Here is a 19,689-nt window from a genome sequence, read left to right as displayed (position 1 = left end):
ACAGAAGGAAGTACATCTTAACATACAGGATGGTAGCTATATGCAACAGCCTCCTATTGAAAATTGTAGAGGCAAAAAATCCATTGGAATCCAAAAAAGCATAGGCTAAGCTCAGAGTATCCTTAGTTGTAGGGAAATGATAGTGATGCTAGAGGTCAAGTAGGGTCTGCAATATTGCAACAAGAACGGAAAAGGGGCAAACTAGATAGGCTTTCCTCATCAACCAGCCAGATCATTCCAGATGCATAGGTTATGATCCGCAACCAGCAGATGGCGACAGAGAACAAAAGGCTCACTGACGTCACCCCTTATAGAGTCTCATGCTACACTCAGCCTGCCAGTATTCTCTGTGTCCAGCAGATGGTAGGCAAGCATCATGTTCTGTGACTTTAAGTCCTGGTGTTTAGACCGGGTGAAGAGGAAGTTTTGGACCTGGCTGCTAAGGTAATAGTTTCAGGATTCCCTCCCCTATTGAGCTGCTCCTGGAATGAAAGTTTGCAGACTCCCTCCCCTAATACAACCTAGCGTGACGATGAAGGGCTTCCTTTGGGAGCTGGGTCTTGGCAGAGTTGTAAGTTACTCCCCTCCTCCTCCCCCCCCCCCCCCTTGCTTTAGGGAGGGTTTTCTCTCTCTTTTCTATAAACCACTTATTGAAGTTTTGGGTTCCTTCCTTTAGCTTGCTTTCTCTGAAGGTTTGAATAAAGAGAATGGAAGAGTCTGTTAGCTCGGGATAACAGTGTTGGCGGCAGAAAAATAATCTCAAGTAGGCGTTCCGGGGTTTGTTAGAACTTTCTCTGGGGCTGAGTGACTAATTTTGCAGTGAGGACGGTGGCATTGGATTGCAGGAAAAAGCTCCCTGTGTGCTTGGCTTGTGTCATGCAGAGGTCTTTGCTGGGGGAGAAGAAAAGTATTATAAACCCTGTCAGCAGGAGGAGGAGGGAAAGATTTGCAGATAATGTGTGGATTGACCAAGTCATGAAATTATATTTGAGAAAAGAGCATATGGATACTGGAAATCATAACTTTCCTAGCGTGTAGCAGATGGACTCAAAACAAGTGGGTATAGTGTGCTCGTGCTAGCAGTTGGAGATGGATCTGACGTCAGCACGGGTACATATACCCCCACAGGAAGTAAAGCAATTCAGTAATTTCCGTCTCCAAAGCAGTTTGGAGCTCCTTCACACTCGCTGAGCGTTCTTCCAAATTCTAACGACTAAATTTCTAGACGATATCTACTAGTCCCGCACTCCTGCGGTGATACCAGTCGGTCCCTCCCCCAGTGGAGTTTCCCGGGGTGACTTCCGTGGTCCCTCGGAGGGTGAGTGCCTCGGTCCGGTGGCCAACTCGCGGCAGGGACCTGCCCCCGAGCGGGAAGGGCTCGGGCGCGGCCTAGAGGCAGCCTCGGTCCCAGCGTGGACTTGGCCCCCAAGCGAGACGAGTTCGGCACAGCCTAGAGGCAGCGGGTGCACCTCCTCGAGCGCGGCAGTGAAGGTACTCGCCCTCTCCCCCCGCAGCCGGAGACCGCCCGGGTTACAGCCGGGAAGCGCCGAAAGACAAGGTAAGGTGTATACATTTACTTGTTGGTCTCCGAGGATCTGAGGAGAAGCAGAGTGTGCCTCTGGGGCGGCCAGTTCAGTAAGCCGCCATTTCGTTTGTCTGCTCGCCATCATATTTTACCTGAAGCGTCTCGCCTATTGCTACGCGCACGGCGATAGGCGTCCGTTGCTACGCGCATGGCGATAGGCGCCTGTTCAATAGGCGCACATTGATAGGCGCCTATTCATAGGCGCACATTGATAGGCGCCCGTTCATAGGCGCACATAGTTAGGCGCACGCTATAGGCGCACGATATAGGCGCACGTTGCTGAGCGCTGATCTCAGGCACCTGCTTTCGCGCATAACACAGACTCTTATTGAGTTCACCGGCGGCACGGAGAGTAAGGGTGACCAGGCTTCGCCAGAGCCGGCACCTCCAGAATCAGGCATCAATCTCTGCATGCAACCTCAGGGCCACACTGAATGAGGATGCAGACTCCCTATGTGCCCAATGTGAAGAGGCCCTGGGAGTTCCGGACCAGGGTCGGTCACAGCCCAGCATTCTTGCCGGTTCCTCAGGGAACACTCAGGAGCCAGCAAGCAGCGGGGAGCAGCCAGGGAACCAGGGGGGCCTGGTTCCCATGCGGCCAGATATGGCTTCGATCTCCTGGGTGGAGTTATTCAAAGGGATTCATACCTTTGTCAGAATGCAGTCAGCTCCCCGACCGGGTCCATACGTCCAGAATGACCCAGCACCTGGACCCTCGCGGCCTAGGCGCGGCCACTCGCCACCTGATAGCCCCAATTATTGGGATTCAGACTACCCGGCAGAAGAAGAGGAACCCCCGAGGAGGGAGAGCTTCCCTCGGGGGTAGAACCTTATCGGACCATGAGGCGCTTCTTTGTCAGGGCGGATCTTCCAGACCTGATCTCGCAATGCCTGTCGGAACTGGCCCTTCCGGGCCATGACACCCCAGGGGAACCTAGAGTGAACCCCCTGTTAGAGGGCCTGCGCCAAACTTCTCACCACTTTCCCCTCCTATAAGTGGCACAGCAGTTAATTGATCTGGAATGGGCTGCACCGGAGGCTCCATCAAGGGGGGTCGGGCCTTGGCTGGCATGTACCCCTTAGCCCCGGCAACTAAGGACCTGTTGGCGTGCCCTCAGGTAGACGCCATGGTCAGCGCGATTGTGAAGCGCACCACCATCCCGGTGGAAGGAGGGACGGCACTCAAGGATACACATGACCGGCGTATGGACGCCATCCTGAAGCAGGCTTTTGAGGTAGCAGCCATGTCCCTACGAATTGCGACTTGCTGCACTGTGGTGACGCGTTCCTGCTTATCTCAGGCTCAGAACAACGCCCCGGGAGAAGGGATGGAATCAGCTCTCTCATTCCTTACTGACTCAGCCTCCGACCTCGTCCGTACAGCAGCCAAGGGAGTGTCATCCTCAGTGGCAGCCAGGAGGCAGCTCTGGTTACGTAACTGGGCGGCAGACTCCTCTTCCAAGACACGTCTCACGAGAATGCCCTTCGAGGGATCTCTCCTGTTCAGCAGCGACCTGGAGAAGCTGGCCAACAAGTGGGGCGCCTCTCCTTTGCCTCGTCTACCTGAAGACAGGCCACGCAGGAGGCAGCACCCGTCTTCTAGACCATCCAGAGGTAGAACCTCTCAGCGCTTCAACCCTTACGGGGCTCGCTACCAGGCACCTCGGTCACAGGCCAGGAACCAGTCCTTTCGGCCTAAGCACAATAAGAGGGGAGCCGGCTCGGGTTCCGGCCCCGGCCGTACCCCACAATGACAATCAGTCGGCCCATCCGGGGGTAGCAGCCATAGGGGGCAGGCTGACCCTCTTTTACCGCAGGTGGGCCGAGATTACCTCGGACCAGTGGGTCCTCACCATCATCCGAGAGGGATACTACCTGGACTTTCTTCGGCTCCCGCCAGACAAGTTTGTGGAATCTCCTTGTTCACCCCTCAAGAAGACGGCGCTAGATGTTACCTTACAGTGGCTTCTCTCCCTCAAGGCCATAATTCCAGTGCCTGCAGGGGAGATAAATTCTGGGCATTATTCCATTTATTTCATAGTGCCCAAGAAGGAGGGCACTTTCCGGCCCGTCCTGGACCTCAAGTCCGTCAACCGTTACCTACGGGTACCCAGCTTTCGCATGGAAACTCTGCGATCTGTCAAAAATTCAGTACAGCCAGGGGAGTTTCTCACATCCCTAGACCTGTCAGAAGCCTACCTGCATATCCCAATCCATCGGGATCATCAGCGCTACCTACGTTTCAAAGTCCTGGGCCAACACTTTCAGTTTCGGGCGTTACCCTTCGGGTTAGCCACAGCGCCACGGATCTTTACCAAGGTCATAGTAGTAGTGGCGGCGGCCCTCAGGAAGGAGGGAATTCTCGTCCATCCCTACCTGGACGATTGGTTGATCAGAGCAAAATCGCCAGAAGAGAGCCATCGGGCAACCAGCAGAGTGATTGCTCTCCTGGAGAGCCTAGGATGGGTAATAAACTTAAGCAAGAGTTCCCTACAGCCATCTCCGTCGAAGGAATACCTAGGAGTCCTATTCGACACTCAAGCAGACAGAATCAGCCTGACTACCAAAAGAAGAGAAAAGCTCAAGGATCGGCTACAGGCCCTGCTGCGCGCCGTCCGGCCCACAGCGTGGGATTACCTGCAAGTCCTCGGCCTCATGGCATCCACTCTGGAAGTGATACCATGGGCACGGGCACATATGAGGCCATTACAATGCGCCCTCTTATCCCGGTGGAGCCCGCGATCACAAACTTACACCGTACACCTACCTCTACCAGCCAGGGTACTGAATCAGCTGCGATGGTGGCTGCAGCAAAGCCACATGAGCCGGGGGTCCAGGATGTCCTCTCCGACCTGGACCCTGCTCACAACAGACGCCAGCCTGAGCGGCTGGGGCGCACATTGCGAAGGACTCACCGCCCAAGGGCGGTGGAACAGAGAAGAGTCGGGATGGAACATCAACCGACTAGAGCAGCAGTTCTCAACCGGTGTGTCGCGACACACTAGTGTGTCGCCAAGCACTGGCTGCTGTGTCGCATGCTCCCGGTCTCTCCTGCTGCTCTTTCTTCCCTGCTGCCGTTGCCGCCGGGCTATCAACACGTTCAAGCCCAGTGGGAACGGCAGCAGAGACTGGTTGGTAAGATGACGGTGTGTATGAGAGAAAGAGACTGGTGTGTGAATATGAGAGAAAGAATGTGATTCAGGGAATGAGTAGCTTGTGCGGTGGAGAGCGAGCATGGAAATGAGAGAGAAACTGGTGTGTGTATGTGTGTGTAACAGAGAGAAAGTGATTATGGGAATGAGAAACCTGTGCATGTGAAGAGTGAGCATGGGAGTGAGAAACCTGGGTGTGTGTGAGACACAGCATGGGAGTGAGAAGCCTGTATATCTGAAAGAACATGGGAGTGGGAAGCCTGTGTGTGTATGCATGAGAGATATCAGGTGACTGGTGTGTGTGTGTGTGTGAGAGAAAGAAAGTAAGTGATTATGGGAATGAGAAGCCTGTGCATGTGGAGAGAACAAGCATGGGAGTGAGAGACTGGTGAGTGTGTGTGAGACAGAGAAAGTGATTATGAGAGTGAGAAGCCCATATATGTAAGTAGAACACGGGAGTGGGAAGCCTGTGTGTGTGTATGGCATGAGAGAAACTGTTCAGGAAGGTGACTGGTGTGTGTGTCAAAGACTGGGAGATGATTGGTGTGTGAGAGACAGAAACTGGTCATGGGGGCATGACTGTTATGGTGTGTGTGAGAGACATGGGCATTAAGGAAGAGGACCATGAGTATAGAGCTTAGCTTCTACTGCTGCTTCTTGTGTGTGCTACGTCCTGCATGGAAGAGGAGTAGGAGAGCTGCTGGAGGGGGTAAGTAAAGGTGGCTTTTTAAGTTTATTTTTCTTGATTGACTGCCATTTTAATTATTTAATATTATGTGATGTGTCTGCTTTTTTTGAAATATTTTATTGGTGTTTGGAGAATGTTTAATAGTTTTATGAGTTTTTAACTGTTGGATGTTATTCTGTTCATAGCTGTTTAGAAACATTTATTCTGCTTATTAGTATAGTTTTACAATTATTTCTGTGTGGGGATCTATAGCTGCTTGCTAGTTCTGTTTTCCTAATAAGAGGTGTATTGGTTTTTAGGGCCTGATTTAATATTTGTAGTGTTGCCTTTTCATAGATAGGGTTGCTCCTGTTTGAGTGCATTCCATAATACAGGTGTAACTGTGTGCGGATTAGTTTATGTGCATTACTACAGATCCTGGGAGTTTGTTAGGTCGGTTCTGTGTCTGTTACCGAGATGAGATATTTTACTAGCATATAAGCATTTTATCAGTCTTATTTGTTCTGTTTTCTCAAGAGGACATGCATTGGTGGTAAACTGCTGTCTTTTCATAAGTAGGGCTATTGAGCCTGGAAGTAGAAGGAGTTTGAGTTGCTGTTACTGAGATGACACCAGAACCAGAATATCTTTTTTGTAGGGTGAGTTGTATGGGGAATGTCATAATTCTGCTTTACATCCATTATTGTGGGTCAGGGGGGTTCCTGTGGATGCAAACTGTACTTTTACATCTAGCCCCATGACGATCATGGGTCAGTGTGTCACGCATGTGAGAACCATCTGTCAGGTGTGTCCCGACAGAAAAAAGGTTGAGAACCACTGGACTAGAGGCACGGGCGGTCAGGCTAGCGTGCCTGCGATTGGCCCACAGACTGCGACATCGAGCAGTCAGAGTGATGTCAGACAACGCCACCACGGTGGCATACATCAACAGACAAGGCGGAACCAGAAGCCAACAAGTGTCACTGGAAATAACTCCCCATATGATTTGGGCAGAAGCCAATCTTCAGGACATCTCCGCCGTCCACATCGCCGGGAAGGACAACACCGCGGCAGACTTCCTCAGCAGAGAAAGCCTACATCCCGGGGATTGGCAACTGTCACCCACGGCGTTCCAGATGATCATGAATCGGTGGGGGACCCCGGGCATGGACCTACTAGGGGACAGATCCAACGCTCAAGTACCCAGGTATTTCAGCCGCAGGCGGGATCCTCTGTCTCAGGGGATCGATGCACTGGTACAACCATGGCCCCAGGGGATCCTGCTGTACGCCTTTCCGCCATGGCCAGAGACCATCCCTGTACTCAGCCGGATCGGGCTAGTTCGTCAGCTGGGGAAGGTAGCTCAGTGGGCACAGCACAGGTGCCTTCTGATTTTGTCATGGATCCTTTTGCCTTTTCTTGGGTGGAATTTTTCCAAGGATTGCAATCCTTTCTTCAGACACAGTCCTTGGCCCCGACCAATCTTGCCAGGTCAGAATCACAGGTAGTGTCCTCCCATATGCCCGATATTGCTGTTAAGTGCCAAAGTACACCTAGATCAGCAGCCGGTCTTCCCGATAGGGATCTGGATGGCACAGATGATGAGGCCGATCCTTACTTTTTGGAGGATGGAGAAATTTCTCCGGGTCTGGAACCGTACAGGACTATGTTGCGGTTCTTTCATAGAGATGAGTTATCGGTTCTGATATTTTCTAGACATTAAATATGCTGGGAGCACCTGAGCCTGATTCCATGTCTGAGCCAAAGACAAATCCCATTTTGGTTTCTTTGCGTAAAGCCTCTTGTTTTTTTCCTGAAATGGAGACCATTCAACGATTGATTGATCTTGAGTGGGGCGTCCCGGAGGCTAATTTCAAAGTGGGTTGAATCTTGGAAAGCCTGTAGCTCCTAGATCTAGTGACAAGAGAGCTGTTGCGTTTTCTGCAAGTGGATGCACTTGTGTGTGCCATCTCCAAGCAGACAACTATCCCCGTGGAGGGAGGAGCGGCCTTGAAGGATGCTCAATATAGAAGGATTGAGGCCATCCTTAAGCAAGCATTTGGAGCGGTGGTACTGACCTTGCAGATTGCTTCTAGCTGTTCCCTTGTGGCTCGCTCCTGTTTCATTGACCTCTTGAGAGAGAAGTATTCTGGAGTGAATTCCAGAACAAATATGGAACCAGAAGCCGTCTATTTGGCAGATGCGGGCTGCGATTTGGTCTGCGCCTCAGCCAGAGGGGTGGCTTTGATAATAGCGGCCAGGCATCAGTTATAGCTGAGAAATTGGTTGGCCGATGCAAATACTACAGTAGCTGAATGTAATCCGCTTTGAAGTGCTGAAAAAGTGCGAAAACTTGCTCCCAGTTTCTCCAACTTGGGAGCAAGTTGGAGAAACTGGCCAATAAGTGGGGCGAGTCCTCAGTTGCCGGAGGATAAAAAAACAGACGCTGAACTCCTTTGGTATGAGAGGTCATGCTAGAGGAACCAAGTGTTTTCGACCCTACAGAGGAGCAACTTTTCAGAGGACTTGACCTTTCAGTAGGTCTCAGTCCTTTTGTCCCAGAAAGCCCAGAAGAGGTGCATGCTTGGGTAGTGGAACCTCCCGAGTCTCCCAGTGAAGGTGTGCTGACCCACCTCCAGGCGCAGGAGATAGGGGGTTGCCTCTCTCTCTTCTATCAGAGATGGGTAGAGATAATGTCAGAGCAGTGGGTGATAAGAGATGGATATGCGCTGGAGTTTCTTAGTGTTCCTCTGGATGTGTTCATGGTGTCTCCTTGTCACTCCCTGCAGAAGAGGCAGGCGGTGGAGTGTACATTGTCAAGGCTCCTCCATCAGTCGGCAGGGAGGAACCAAGAGCCAGCAAGTGTCGTAACTTCAGGAGATCTCAGCCTCGCACATTGCAGGAAAAGACAATGTAAGAGCAAACTTTCTCAGTTGGCAGAGTCTGGACCCAGGAGAATGGGTATTGTTAGACGAGGCATTTCAGCTGATAGTAGATCATCGGGGCCCTTTCTATTTCTGGACCTGCTGGCGACTTCTCGCAATGCAGATGTTCCTCGATTCTTCAGTCGCAGGAGAGAACTGAAGTCATTGGGCATCAATTCTTTTGTGCAGGAATGGCAGGAGGGCAAGTTGCTCTATGCCTTCCCCTCTGGCCCATGTTGGGCAGAATGGTTTGGAGGATCGAGAGTCACAGAAGGATGGTGCTTTTGGTGGCACCAGATTGGCCCAGGAGACTTTGGAATGTGGCTCTGTGGAGGCTCCTGATAGACTCTCCCCTCTGGTTTCTGGCACACACGGATCTGTTGTGGCAGGGGCCTGTTCTTCATGAAGATCCGATTCAGTTTTGTCTTAACGTGTGAGCCTTGAGAAGGCGCACTTGCTGAAGCATGGATATTCTGATGCGGTGATTGCCACCTTGCTACAAGCAAGAAAGTTCTCCACTTCCTTAGCCTATGTGCGGGTTTGGCAAGTGTTTGAGGCTTGGTGTGAAGATCGAAGAATGTTTCCTTTTTCAGTTAAGATCCCGCTCATTTTGGAAGTTTTGCAGGATGGATTGATTAAAGGGTTGGCCCTTAATTCCTTAAAGGTACAGGTATTTATTTATTTAACACTTTTTTATACCGACCTTCATAGTAATAACCATATCGGATCGGTTTACATTTAACAAGGGTATAACTAGAGCGTAACTAAAGTAAATTAAACAATAGAGGTGAATAAGGCAAAGTTACATTCAACAAGGAGAAAGAACTTGGAAGCTTATGTAGCTGGAAGGAAGTAAAAGGTGGTAATAATCAAGAAAATACAATAGAGGATACGGTTTAAAGCTTAAGGTGCATTAACCTAGAGGTGCCATAGTCCATTGTTCATGAAGATCAAAGGCCATCGTCCAAGTAAGAGAAGGGCAACTAGTGATTGACTGGGGGATTCCCGAAGGCTTGGTGAAAGAGCCACGTCTTGAGTTTTTTTCTGAAAGTTAAAAGGCAGGGTTCCAATCTGAGGTCTGAAGGGATATTATTCCAGATAGATGGGCCTGCGATCGAAAACGCTCGGTCTTTGGTCGAGGAGAGGCATGTGGCTTTAGTCGGGGGAAATTTCAGAGTTCCTTTATGAATATCTCTAGTTGGTCTGTTGGAGGAGTGTAGATTGAAGGGGAGTTCAAGATCGAGTTGAAGTTGATGGTGGATGAATTTGTGTATTAGGGTGATTGATTTGTATAATATTCTAAAATTCACTGGTAACCAATGTAGGTTTCTGAGAATGGGAGAGATGTGTTCACCACGGCTGGTGTTGGTCAGCAATCTCGCTGCAGCATTTTGTATCATCTGCAGTGGTTTGATGGTAGATTTGGGGAGGCCTAGGAAGAGGGCACTGCAGTAGTCGATCTTAGCGAATAGCAACGCTTGGAGGACTGTCCTGAAGTCATAGAAAAATAGGAGTGGTTTGAGACGTTTTAGAACCTGTAGTCTGTAGAAGCAGTCTTTGGATGAGGTGTTGACCATTTTCTTTAGGTTTGGTTGATTATCTAGAATTACCCCGAGGTCTCTGACATGAGTATGGGTGATGTGGGAGTTGTGTGAGGATGAAGGGGGGAAGTTTTCTTCGTTTGACGAGATGAGGAGAAGCTCTGTTTTTGAGGCATTGAGGACCAAGTTTAGGCTGTTGAGAAGACTGGTGATAGATAGGAGGCAGTTATTCCAATGGGAGAGAGCTTTTGAGATAGAATCTGTTATAGGGATTAGAATCTGTACGTCGTCTGCGTACAGATAATGAATTAGATTGAGATCGGTTAGTAATTGGCAAAGGGGGAGGAGGTAGATGTTAAAGAGGGTTGGGGATAAGGAGGATCCTTGTGGTACACCAAGAGTGGACTTTGTTAAAGGTGACTCTTTATTATTGATTTTGACTTTAAAGGTTCTATTGCACAGGAAGGACTTGAACCAACTGTGGGCTGATCCAGAGATACCGATATCTGTTAGGCGATCCAGAAGGATGGAGTGGTTGACGGTGTCAAATGCCGCCGAGATGTCTAGCAGGACTAATAAAAAGGAGTAGCCTTTGTCTAAACCCATTATAATATGGTCTGTAAGAGAAATGAGGAGGGTTTCCATGTTGCGTGATTTGCGGAAACCATATTGCAAAGGGTATAGGATGTTGTGATCTTCTAGATACTCTGAAAGCTGGGTGTTTACCAGTTTCTCCGTTAGTTTGGCTAAGAATGGGAGATTAGAGATGGGTCTGAAATTGGCTGGATCATTAGGGTCTAGATTGTGTTTATTAAGGAGGGGTTTGAGTGAAGCGGTTTTTCGTCTGTCTGGGTATATCCCTTGGGTTAGAAAGCAGTTTATGATACTTGTCAGAGGTCTTGAGATCGTGTCTGGGATGAGAAGCAAGAGTTTCGACGGGATATTATCTGCTGGGTGGCTGGATGGTTTCTGTCTTTTTAGGAGGGATTCAATCTCTTTGGTGGAGATTGAGTCAAAATTGTCAAGCTTGGCTCTCGAGGGGGAATGAGGATTCTCGCCTGAAGTGAGAGGAGTCGTAGTTGGAGGTAGGAGGGCAAGCGTATTTGAGATCTTCTGATGAAAAAATGTAGCAAGCTCATTAGCTTTGGATAGTGCTTGTTCGTCTGGAATAGACGGAGGGGTTGATTTAGTGATTTGTGTTACGTATGAGAATAGTGCTTGGGCATTATATTGGAGATGGTGTATTTTGTTGGAATAGAATTCCCTTTTTGTTAGTAGAATAGAAGTCCTGTAGTGATGTAGAAATCCTTTGTAAGCTGAAAGGGTAGATGTGTTGGGGTTTTTGCGCCATCTATTTTCCTTGTGCCGTAGGTCCTGTTTCATTTGTTTTAGTTCAGGGGTGAACCAGGGTTGATTTCCTTTTTTTGTGGGATTGATTGTTTTGGAGGCAATTGGGCACAATTTGTTTGCAACTGTTTCTGTAATCTTATGCCAGGAGGAAAGGGCTGAGTCAGGATTGGATAGGTCTAGGTTAGTGAGTTCCTTGGAGAGTTGATCACTAAGTATGTCGGATGGGCATGATTTCCTGAATTGAATGGTAGAAAGGTGAGGGTGAGTTGTGTGTCTGTTTGAATGTGGCGAAGGAGGATTCTGTCAGATAATGATCTGACCAGGGGATTGGGGTACAAGAGGGTTCTATTGTTGAAGAGAAGGTAGAATTGATGAATATTAGATCCAGAGTGTGTCCAGCTTTATGAGTAGGGCTGTTGATGGTCTGAGTGAATCCCATTGCACTGAGAGTGGTGAGGAGGGCTTCACAATTCGAGGAGCGAGGTATAGCGTCAGTATGGAGGTTAAAGTCACCCATGATCATAGCTGGGAGGTCTGAGTTGATATGTTTCACAATGGATTCTATGAGGGGTGAGGGGTCCGTTTCAAGAACTCCAGGCGGAGCGTAGACTAACAATAGTTGTAGTTGTTTTGATTTGACTAGACCCAATTCAAATTTGGACTCAGTCTTGATTGTATGTGCGGTTAGCCTGAGTTCTATCTTGGTAGCTAGAAGAAGACCACCGCCTCTTTTTTTTGTGTCTGTGAAAGGTGAAGATGTCATATATTTGAGTAGGTAGTTGGTTGATTAGAGCAATGTCCGAATTTTTTAACCAGGTTTCTGTGATAGCACAGATGTCTGGGTTGGTATCTAGGAGGTAGTCGTTGAGGATGTGTGTCTTTTTAGTTAGGGATTGCGCATTGATAAGGGTTACTGAGAGTAGCGTGAGGCCTAGTAGTTGGTTCAATGGTGAGGTCATGATTGGAATAATTCTTTTTTGTATGACGTTGGAGAAGTTAGTTATGGAGTTTCTCCTTTGGTTGTGAATGATTGGGATATTGTAAGTAAGCATGAGGATAGGAGTTCTGGAAGAAGTGTAGTCTGAAAGACGATTTGGTAGGGTCTGTGTGCAGGCTGGTGTGGGTCTGCGGGAATGCTAGAGATGTCTGAGAGGGCGATGGAGTTGTCTGTCCGAAAGAGGAGAGGTCTGGATGGTTGCTATAAGGTGTTTGTATGGGTGTTGGGTTCAACTGGAGGAGTACTCTGACCTCAGCGAGAGTAATGAGTGTTGTCAGTCAGGTTGCTGGAAGTGTTTCTGTACTGGAGGAATTTTAGAAGTCTCTAGTTATAAACGATGAACTGTTCTTGGGGCTGAGCGCTGGATGAGCGCTGGATGATTGATTGCTGGATGAGCGCTGGATGATGATGAGTGCTGGATGAGTGTTAGTTGAGTGAGCGCTGGAGGAGCGCTGGATGAATGATTGCTGGATGGGCGCTGGATGAATGATTGCTGGATGGGCGCTGGATGAATGATTGCTGGATGGGCGCTGGATGATTGATTGCTGGATGAGTGCTGGATGATGATGAGTGCTGGATGAGTGTTAGTTGAGTGAGCGCTGGATGAATGATTGCTGGATAGGCGCTGGATGATTGATTGCTGGATGAGTGCTGGATGATGTCAGGTGAATGGTGAATGGTGGTCTCTTGTCAGTTTATCCAGATGTGACCCTTTTCTTGAAACGAGTGAAACATCTTTGTCCTGCCTTGCAGTTATTAGTGCCCTTGTGAAGCCTTAATCTGGTTTTGGATTTCTTAGCAGGCCCTACGTTTCGACCAAAGCCTAACCTTTCCTTGAGGTTGCCGAAATTGAAAACAGTGTTTCTTGTGGGAATTTGTTCTGCGCGTAGTATATCCAAGCTGCATGCCTTGTCTTGCTGGGAGCCGTTCCTTTGAGTGACTCCAGGAGTGATACACTTTATGCCAAAAGTGGTCTTGGATTTTCACTTGAATCAATTCATTTCCCTGCCATCTCTAGATAGGGAAAGAGATGCGGAGGAATATTGCCTGTTGCGACCCTTGGTTGTCAAGAGACATATCGTGAGGTATTTGGAGGTTTCTAAACCTTTCCAGAAGACTGATCACCTGTTTAATCTCCACAATGGAAATTGACATGGCGAACCAGCCTCGTGGGTTACAATAGCTCACTGGATTAAGGAGGTAGTCACGACCGCGAATGTGGATTCTGAAAAGCCGTTATCTAGTTAGGTTAGGGCTCATTCCAGTAGGACTCAGGCAGTGTCAATGGCAGAAGTTAGATTGCTGTCTCCTGTTGACATTTGCCGAGCTGCAACATGGTCCTCCTTACGCACCTTTTCCAGGTATTATCGTCTGGATGTAAAAGCCTGGGAGGATGCAGCCTTTGTACATGCGGTTTTGACTGGACTGTGAGCAACCTCCCGCCCTATTCGGGAGTAGCTTGGGTACATCCCACTGGTTCTGAATTCACTTGTCTGGATGCTAAGAAATGAGAAATTACTACTTACCTGATAATTTCCTTTTCTTTAGACAAGACAGATGAATTCAGCTTCCCGCCCTTGGCTGCCGAATGATTGTGCTATGGTCCACCAGTTACTGATAAGTTAGTCCAGTCCCTAGACTAGTGTTTATACATTCTTTGTCTGAGCTCAGTGTTTCCTGTTGGCTGAGTACTGAAATGGTTTTCTGTTATTAAAGTTTTTGCTAGTCTTATCACCATTGGCTTTTGAAAAGAATACTGGCAGGCTGATGTCACTGCAGGGGGGGTATAGTATATACTGTGATGTCAGCTTTACTTAGACTCCATCTGCTGGTAGAGGTGAATAACCCATTGGTTCTGAATTCATCTGTCTGGTCTAAAGAAAAGGAAATTATCAGGTAAGTAGTAATTTCTCATTTTATCTGATTTATTTTTAAGTCTACATCATCATCATTTACTTGGAAGAAATTGTATCTGTGAACCAGGAAAACTGCAGTCTGCCTTGCAAGGCTCTTAAAACAATTGCAGAGAGGACCTCCATGGACTATTTTAATATATATACCTTAAAATTAGTATCATGGTTTGCCTTCATTGACCTGTATGTTTTTTGTGTCTGTCACTAAGACATCTTTTGTTTCTTGGAACAGCAAAGAAGCTCAAAAGTGTTTTTGTGGCTCAGCAAACTGCCGGGGCTACCTTGGAGGCGAGAACAGAGTCAGCATCCGAGCAGCTGGAGGGAAAATGAAGAAGGAGCGATCTCGCAAAAAGGATTCGGTGGGTTAGGCTATTTTTTTTTCCCCCCCATTTTTTGGCAGTGGGGAGAGTCTTCTCATACTCAACCTAAATAATTTTTATTTCAAAAAGGTTATCAATTGTGTTCATTTTTCTTCATCTTATCCTTATTTCACCAATTATTTGTTTGTAGTGAGCCAAAAATCATTTAAAAAAAATACTGATGAAGAAACTGGTCTGGTGGTTCAGTAGCAGCATCGTGTAATGGCATACGGAAGATCCCTGCTTCAATGCTCCCGTCAGCTGGGGGATACTGCAGAGGCAGTGTTCAAAGTCCCTGGGGAGGGGTGCGGGGAGGGAGTCAAGGTCATCATTAAGGGTGGTCACTGCAGCAATGACCAGACTAGGAAAAGGACGACAATCTGTTTAAATAGGGAAAAATTCTTAGGTAGTTGTGAATGAAGGCTTATGTAATGCCCCTTGTCTCCAAGTACCTTCAACATAGTGCCCTGTACCATGCTACATCAAAAGGTCATGCCTAGAGCTTCCTGTACTTCTGAGCTCCTTTTCTAGGTCCTGCAGCTGGGACTTCCTGGGACACCAGCTGATGACATCTCATCCTGACTAGAATATAAGGAAGCTCTGAGCAACAGATGCTCCTATGCTAGTCGTTGATTCCAAGTTGCTTCTGTGCCTGCCTTGCCATATATCTGCCTTGCCACTCTGTGCTCCTGCTCTGCCCAGCCTTGCTGCTCTGCCCTGCCTTGTTTCCCTATCCTGCTTTGCCTAGCCTACCCAGCCAGCTCTTTTCAGACTGAACTGCTGTTGCTGACCTGGACTGGCTCCAGCCCTTGCTGTGCCGTTTCTCTACCTGCCTTGTCCTCTGCCTGGACTCCAACTCTTGTTTGATTTCTGTCTGCCCCGACCCCTATCTGGGCACTGACCTTGCTAGTTCTGTCTTGACTCTATATCTTTCTGTGCACTCCTGTGTAGTCTCTCTCCTTGCCTGGTGTTGTATCTGCTGCTGCCAATGCTTTCATGCACCAGGCTGCATTAATCTAACAGTGGCCAAGGGCTCACAACACCTAGAGCATGAAGCTTATTGCTCCACAAACCCAGCCCTGATTCTGATTGAGCTGGAAGAAAAAGGAGGAACTATCAGTGCAAAAATAAACCTCCCACATTGAAGAATTTAAATCATTTATGCTCCAAAGTGTAAAGAAAAAAACACAGTACAGTTCCTTTCATGACTTGAGCTGATCAAATTTTCTGAGCTGGTACTCATCAATTAGACTTTGAATAAATATAGACATCTATTATGATTATTAAATTAGCACTTTGACACAGATGACCCAAAAGTCACCTGTGTAGAAATGTATTCTTGCATATGTGCAAGATTAAACAAATTCCTTTTATGTAGCTCACCTTCAAACCAACTTTGAAATGCTGCCTCAGCTTTTAGTGGTGAGTCCAACTTTCATTAGAGGGATGTTTTCTGTTATGACTGGAACTGATAAAAAGCAAATTTAAGTGCTTTCAGCATAGTGCACCCTTTTCTTTGAATTGCGATCATCTTCCAGCTCAGTTGTTCTTTCTTGATGCATAGAGGTCCCCTACTAACTTCTCATTGTTTCATGCTTCCCTTATATTTGTATGCATATTCTGTCTGGGATAGGAAGCAATATCCTTTTGTGGATTGCAAATTGGTTAAGACAGGAAACAGAGTAGGATTAAATGGTCTGTTTTCACAGTGGAAAAAGGTGAACAGTGGAGTGCCTCAGGGATCTGTACTATTTATTTATTTATTTATTTATTTATTTAACAGTTTTATATACCGAATTTCTTGTAACAGGATTACAAATCAAAACGGTTTACATAATAACAATAACAGTGCCTCAAATAGTGCAATTACATAAAACAGAGGAATACAGAACTAGGATCATGAAACTGTTGAAACAAACCAGGGTGTGTATATATATATATATATATATCGAGCTATGATACATGGCTGGTAAAGAATTTTAGGTTAAGACCATGGTATTGGCAAAGGGCCTTGGGAATTGGGGCTAAAGTAGGACATATAGCATTTGACTGAATCGAGAGAAAGCAGGCAAGAGTCAATGAGTTACTGGTGATAGAGTTGATTTAAGATCATCTGGCGTATGATTTAGCAAAGGCCACTTACTAGGACCAGTGCTTTTTAATATTGTTATAATGAACTGGAAAGGGGCATGATAAGTGAGGCATTTAAATTTGCAGATGACACAAAATTATGCAGAGTAGTTAAATCTCAAGTGGAAATTGTGATAAATTGCAGGGGGATCTTGTGAGACTGGAAGACTGGGCATCCAAATGGCAGATGAAATTTAATGTGGACAAGTGCAAGGTGATAATTAGTTGATAATTAGGTGTCATAGTTGATGATACACTGAAATCATCGGCTCAGTGTGCTGTGGCGATCAAAAAAGCAAACAGAATGTTAGGAATTATTAGGAAGGGAATGGCAAATAAAACGGAGGATATCATAATGCCTCATCGCTCCATGGTGAGACCGCACCTTAAATACTGTGTGCAGTTCTGATCATCACATCTCCAAAAGCTATAGTTGCACTGGAGAAACTACAGAGAAGGGTGACCAAAATGATAAAGGGGATGGAACGGCACCCCTTTGAGGAAAGGCTAAAGAGATTAGAGCTGTTCAGCTTGGAGAAGAGACAGCTGAGGGGGAATATGATAGAGGTCAGCAAAATCATGAAAGGACTTCAATTGGTAAATCGGTTATTTATTCTTTTTGATACTACAAGGACTAGGGGGCACTCCATGAAGTTAGCAAGTAGCTCATTTAAAACAAATCTGAGAAAATTCTTTTTCATTCAATGCATAATTAAGCTCTGGAATACATTACCAGAGAATGTGGTTATGGCAGTTAGTATAGCTAGGTTTAAAAAAAGGTTTGGATAGGTTCCTAGAGCAGAAGTCCATAAACTGCAATTAATCAATAAGGATTAGTAGCTTGGGATCTATCTATTTAATGTTTGGATATTTGCCAGGTACTTATGACTTGGTTGTCCACTGTTGGACACAGGATACTGGGCTTGATGGACCCAGTATAGCATATCTTATATTCATATGTTCTTAAGCAGTTCTCCCAGGACAAGCAGGATGGTAGTCCTCACATAGTTTCTAGAAACTTTGACTGGCACACTGAGCATGCCATGATCCCTGTGTCCACAGGGGTCTTCCTTCAGTCTCTTTTTTTCTGTGCTGCAGTTTGCCTCGCGTTTAGGATCTCTCTGAGATTTTTCTCACAACATTTCCTCACGGAAACACTTGAAGTTTTACTTCACAAATATTTTCGTTACACAGGTCTCCCTTCGCGTACATTTCATCAACGCTCAGTGAGTACTATGCCCTGTTCTCCGGTCGGTTCTGTCACCTCACTATCGGTTCCCCCCGGATTACCAACCAAATTGCAGCCCTCTTTTCTCCCTATGTCTATCACCCTCTGTCCGCCCCACGATGCCCACGAGTGTCCTTGCTGCGATCTTCCACCGGGTTCATCAGGGCTAGAGGGATTGCGATGTCCACTGTTCCCGTTGTGGTCGCCGTGGATGCCACCAGGGCCGCTGTCGATGCTGCCATTGATGCCTCCGTCGATGCCCTCGACTAAGGAAAATGCCCCATACTTCGGGTTCTCAATCAGAGCCCCGTGCAATCCTTGGGCAAGAAACAATGCCAGGAGCAGTAGAGGCACGGTGACCGTCTGTCAGCAATGCCATCCAGGACAGCAAGGGCATCTTCGTCAGTGCTGGAGAATGACCGGGCCAAGCAACAAGGGAAACATCGTCGCCGGCATCGATGTGGTTCCGCGTTCGGTCCCGGCACTGATACCGCACAGACATCAATGTCCATTGAGCCAGTTGCAAAATGGGCCCCGAGTACAAGAGTCTCCATGCTCCTCTGCACCCGAGGTGTTCCCCACCAACACCGGGGCCAGGTACTGAGCCACCACAGATTCATGTGGAAGTGCCAGTAATGCCTAGCCTGTCTCCCCCTGTAGCTGTGCTACCTATACCAGCTTCCAGGGAGGAGCTGGACATCTTCGTCCGTCAGGCTGTCCTCGATGCCTTCCAGAATAAAACAGAAAATGTCATAATGCCTCTGTATCGCTCCATGGTGAGACCGCACCTTGAATACTGTGTACAATTCTGGTCGCCGCATCTAAAAAAAGATATAATTGCGATGGAGAAGGTACAGAGAAGGGCTACCAAAATGATAAGGGGAATGGAACAACTCCCCTATGAGGAAAGACTAAAGAGGTTAGGACTTTTCAGCTTGGAGAAGAGACGACTGAGGGGGGATATGATAGAGGTGTTTAAAATCATGAGAGGTCTAGAACGGGTAGATGTGAATCGGTTATTTACTCTTTCGGATAGTAGAAAGACTAGGGGGCACTCCATGAAGTTAGCATGGGGCACATTTAAAACTAATCGGAGAAAGTTCTTTTTTACTCAACGCACAATTAAACTCTGGAATTTGTTGCCAGAGAATGTGGTTCGTGCAGTTAGTATAGCTGTGTTTAAAAAAGGATTGGATAAGTTCTTGGAGGAGAAGTCCATTACCTGCTATTAAGTTCACTTAGAGAATAGCCACTGCCATTAGCAATGGTTACATGGAATAGACTTAGTTTTTGGGTACTTGCCAGGTTCTTATGGCCTGGATTGGCCACTGTTGGAAACAGGATGCTGGGCTTGATGGACCCTTGGTCTGACCCAGTATGGCATTTTCTTATGTTCTTAACACCGGAGCCATCGATATTCGCACCATTGTGGCACCACCTCATTGTGGCACCTACCAACGACATCCTAAGTCATCGATGCCGATTCGTCCTTCTGAGCCTCCACGAATCCCTATATCTATCTTGGGATCCTCAAACGGCAATGGCACTCTAATCCCACTTCGGCACCGATAACATCGAGACCTAAGTAAAGGACGTGTCTGAAACCATCCCTTTCGACCTGGTCACTAAAAATGACCAGAAGTTTTCAGGAGGGTCTAGGTCGTAACTTCTTCCAAGAACTATATTGGTGTCACATATTACTATTTACCAGCTATATTTGACACAACACCAAGGGAACCTCTCTGTCATCCACATGAAATTCGAGCAACATGTGATTGCTTCAAAACGTCCTCCCGTTGCCAGCAACAGGATTCAGTGCTAGATGGTGAACCTGGCTTACGGC

General features: G+C 47.3%; 1 protein-coding gene across 6 annotated transcripts in view; it reads left to right on the top strand.

The window, feature by feature from the left end:
• Positions 1-19,689, top strand: part of SETD2 (SET domain containing 2, histone lysine methyltransferase) — a 384,325-nt gene that overhangs the window by 157,944 nt on the left and 206,692 nt on the right. For all 6 annotated transcript variants that reach the window (XM_029588239.1, XM_029588242.1, XM_029588241.1 and 3 more), the window contains one exon: positions 14,362-14,488. In XM_029588239.1, the coding sequence (XP_029444099.1) occupies positions 14,362-14,488 (127 nt within the window). The remainder of the gene's footprint in view (positions 1-14,361; positions 14,489-19,689) is intronic.

This window comes from Rhinatrema bivittatum, chromosome 2, assembly GCF_901001135.1.
Source record: "Rhinatrema bivittatum chromosome 2, aRhiBiv1.1, whole genome shotgun sequence".
Taxonomy (NCBI): Eukaryota; Metazoa; Chordata; class Amphibia; order Gymnophiona; family Rhinatrematidae; genus Rhinatrema; species Rhinatrema bivittatum.
This window is presented reverse-complemented; position numbering and strand designations above follow the sequence as displayed.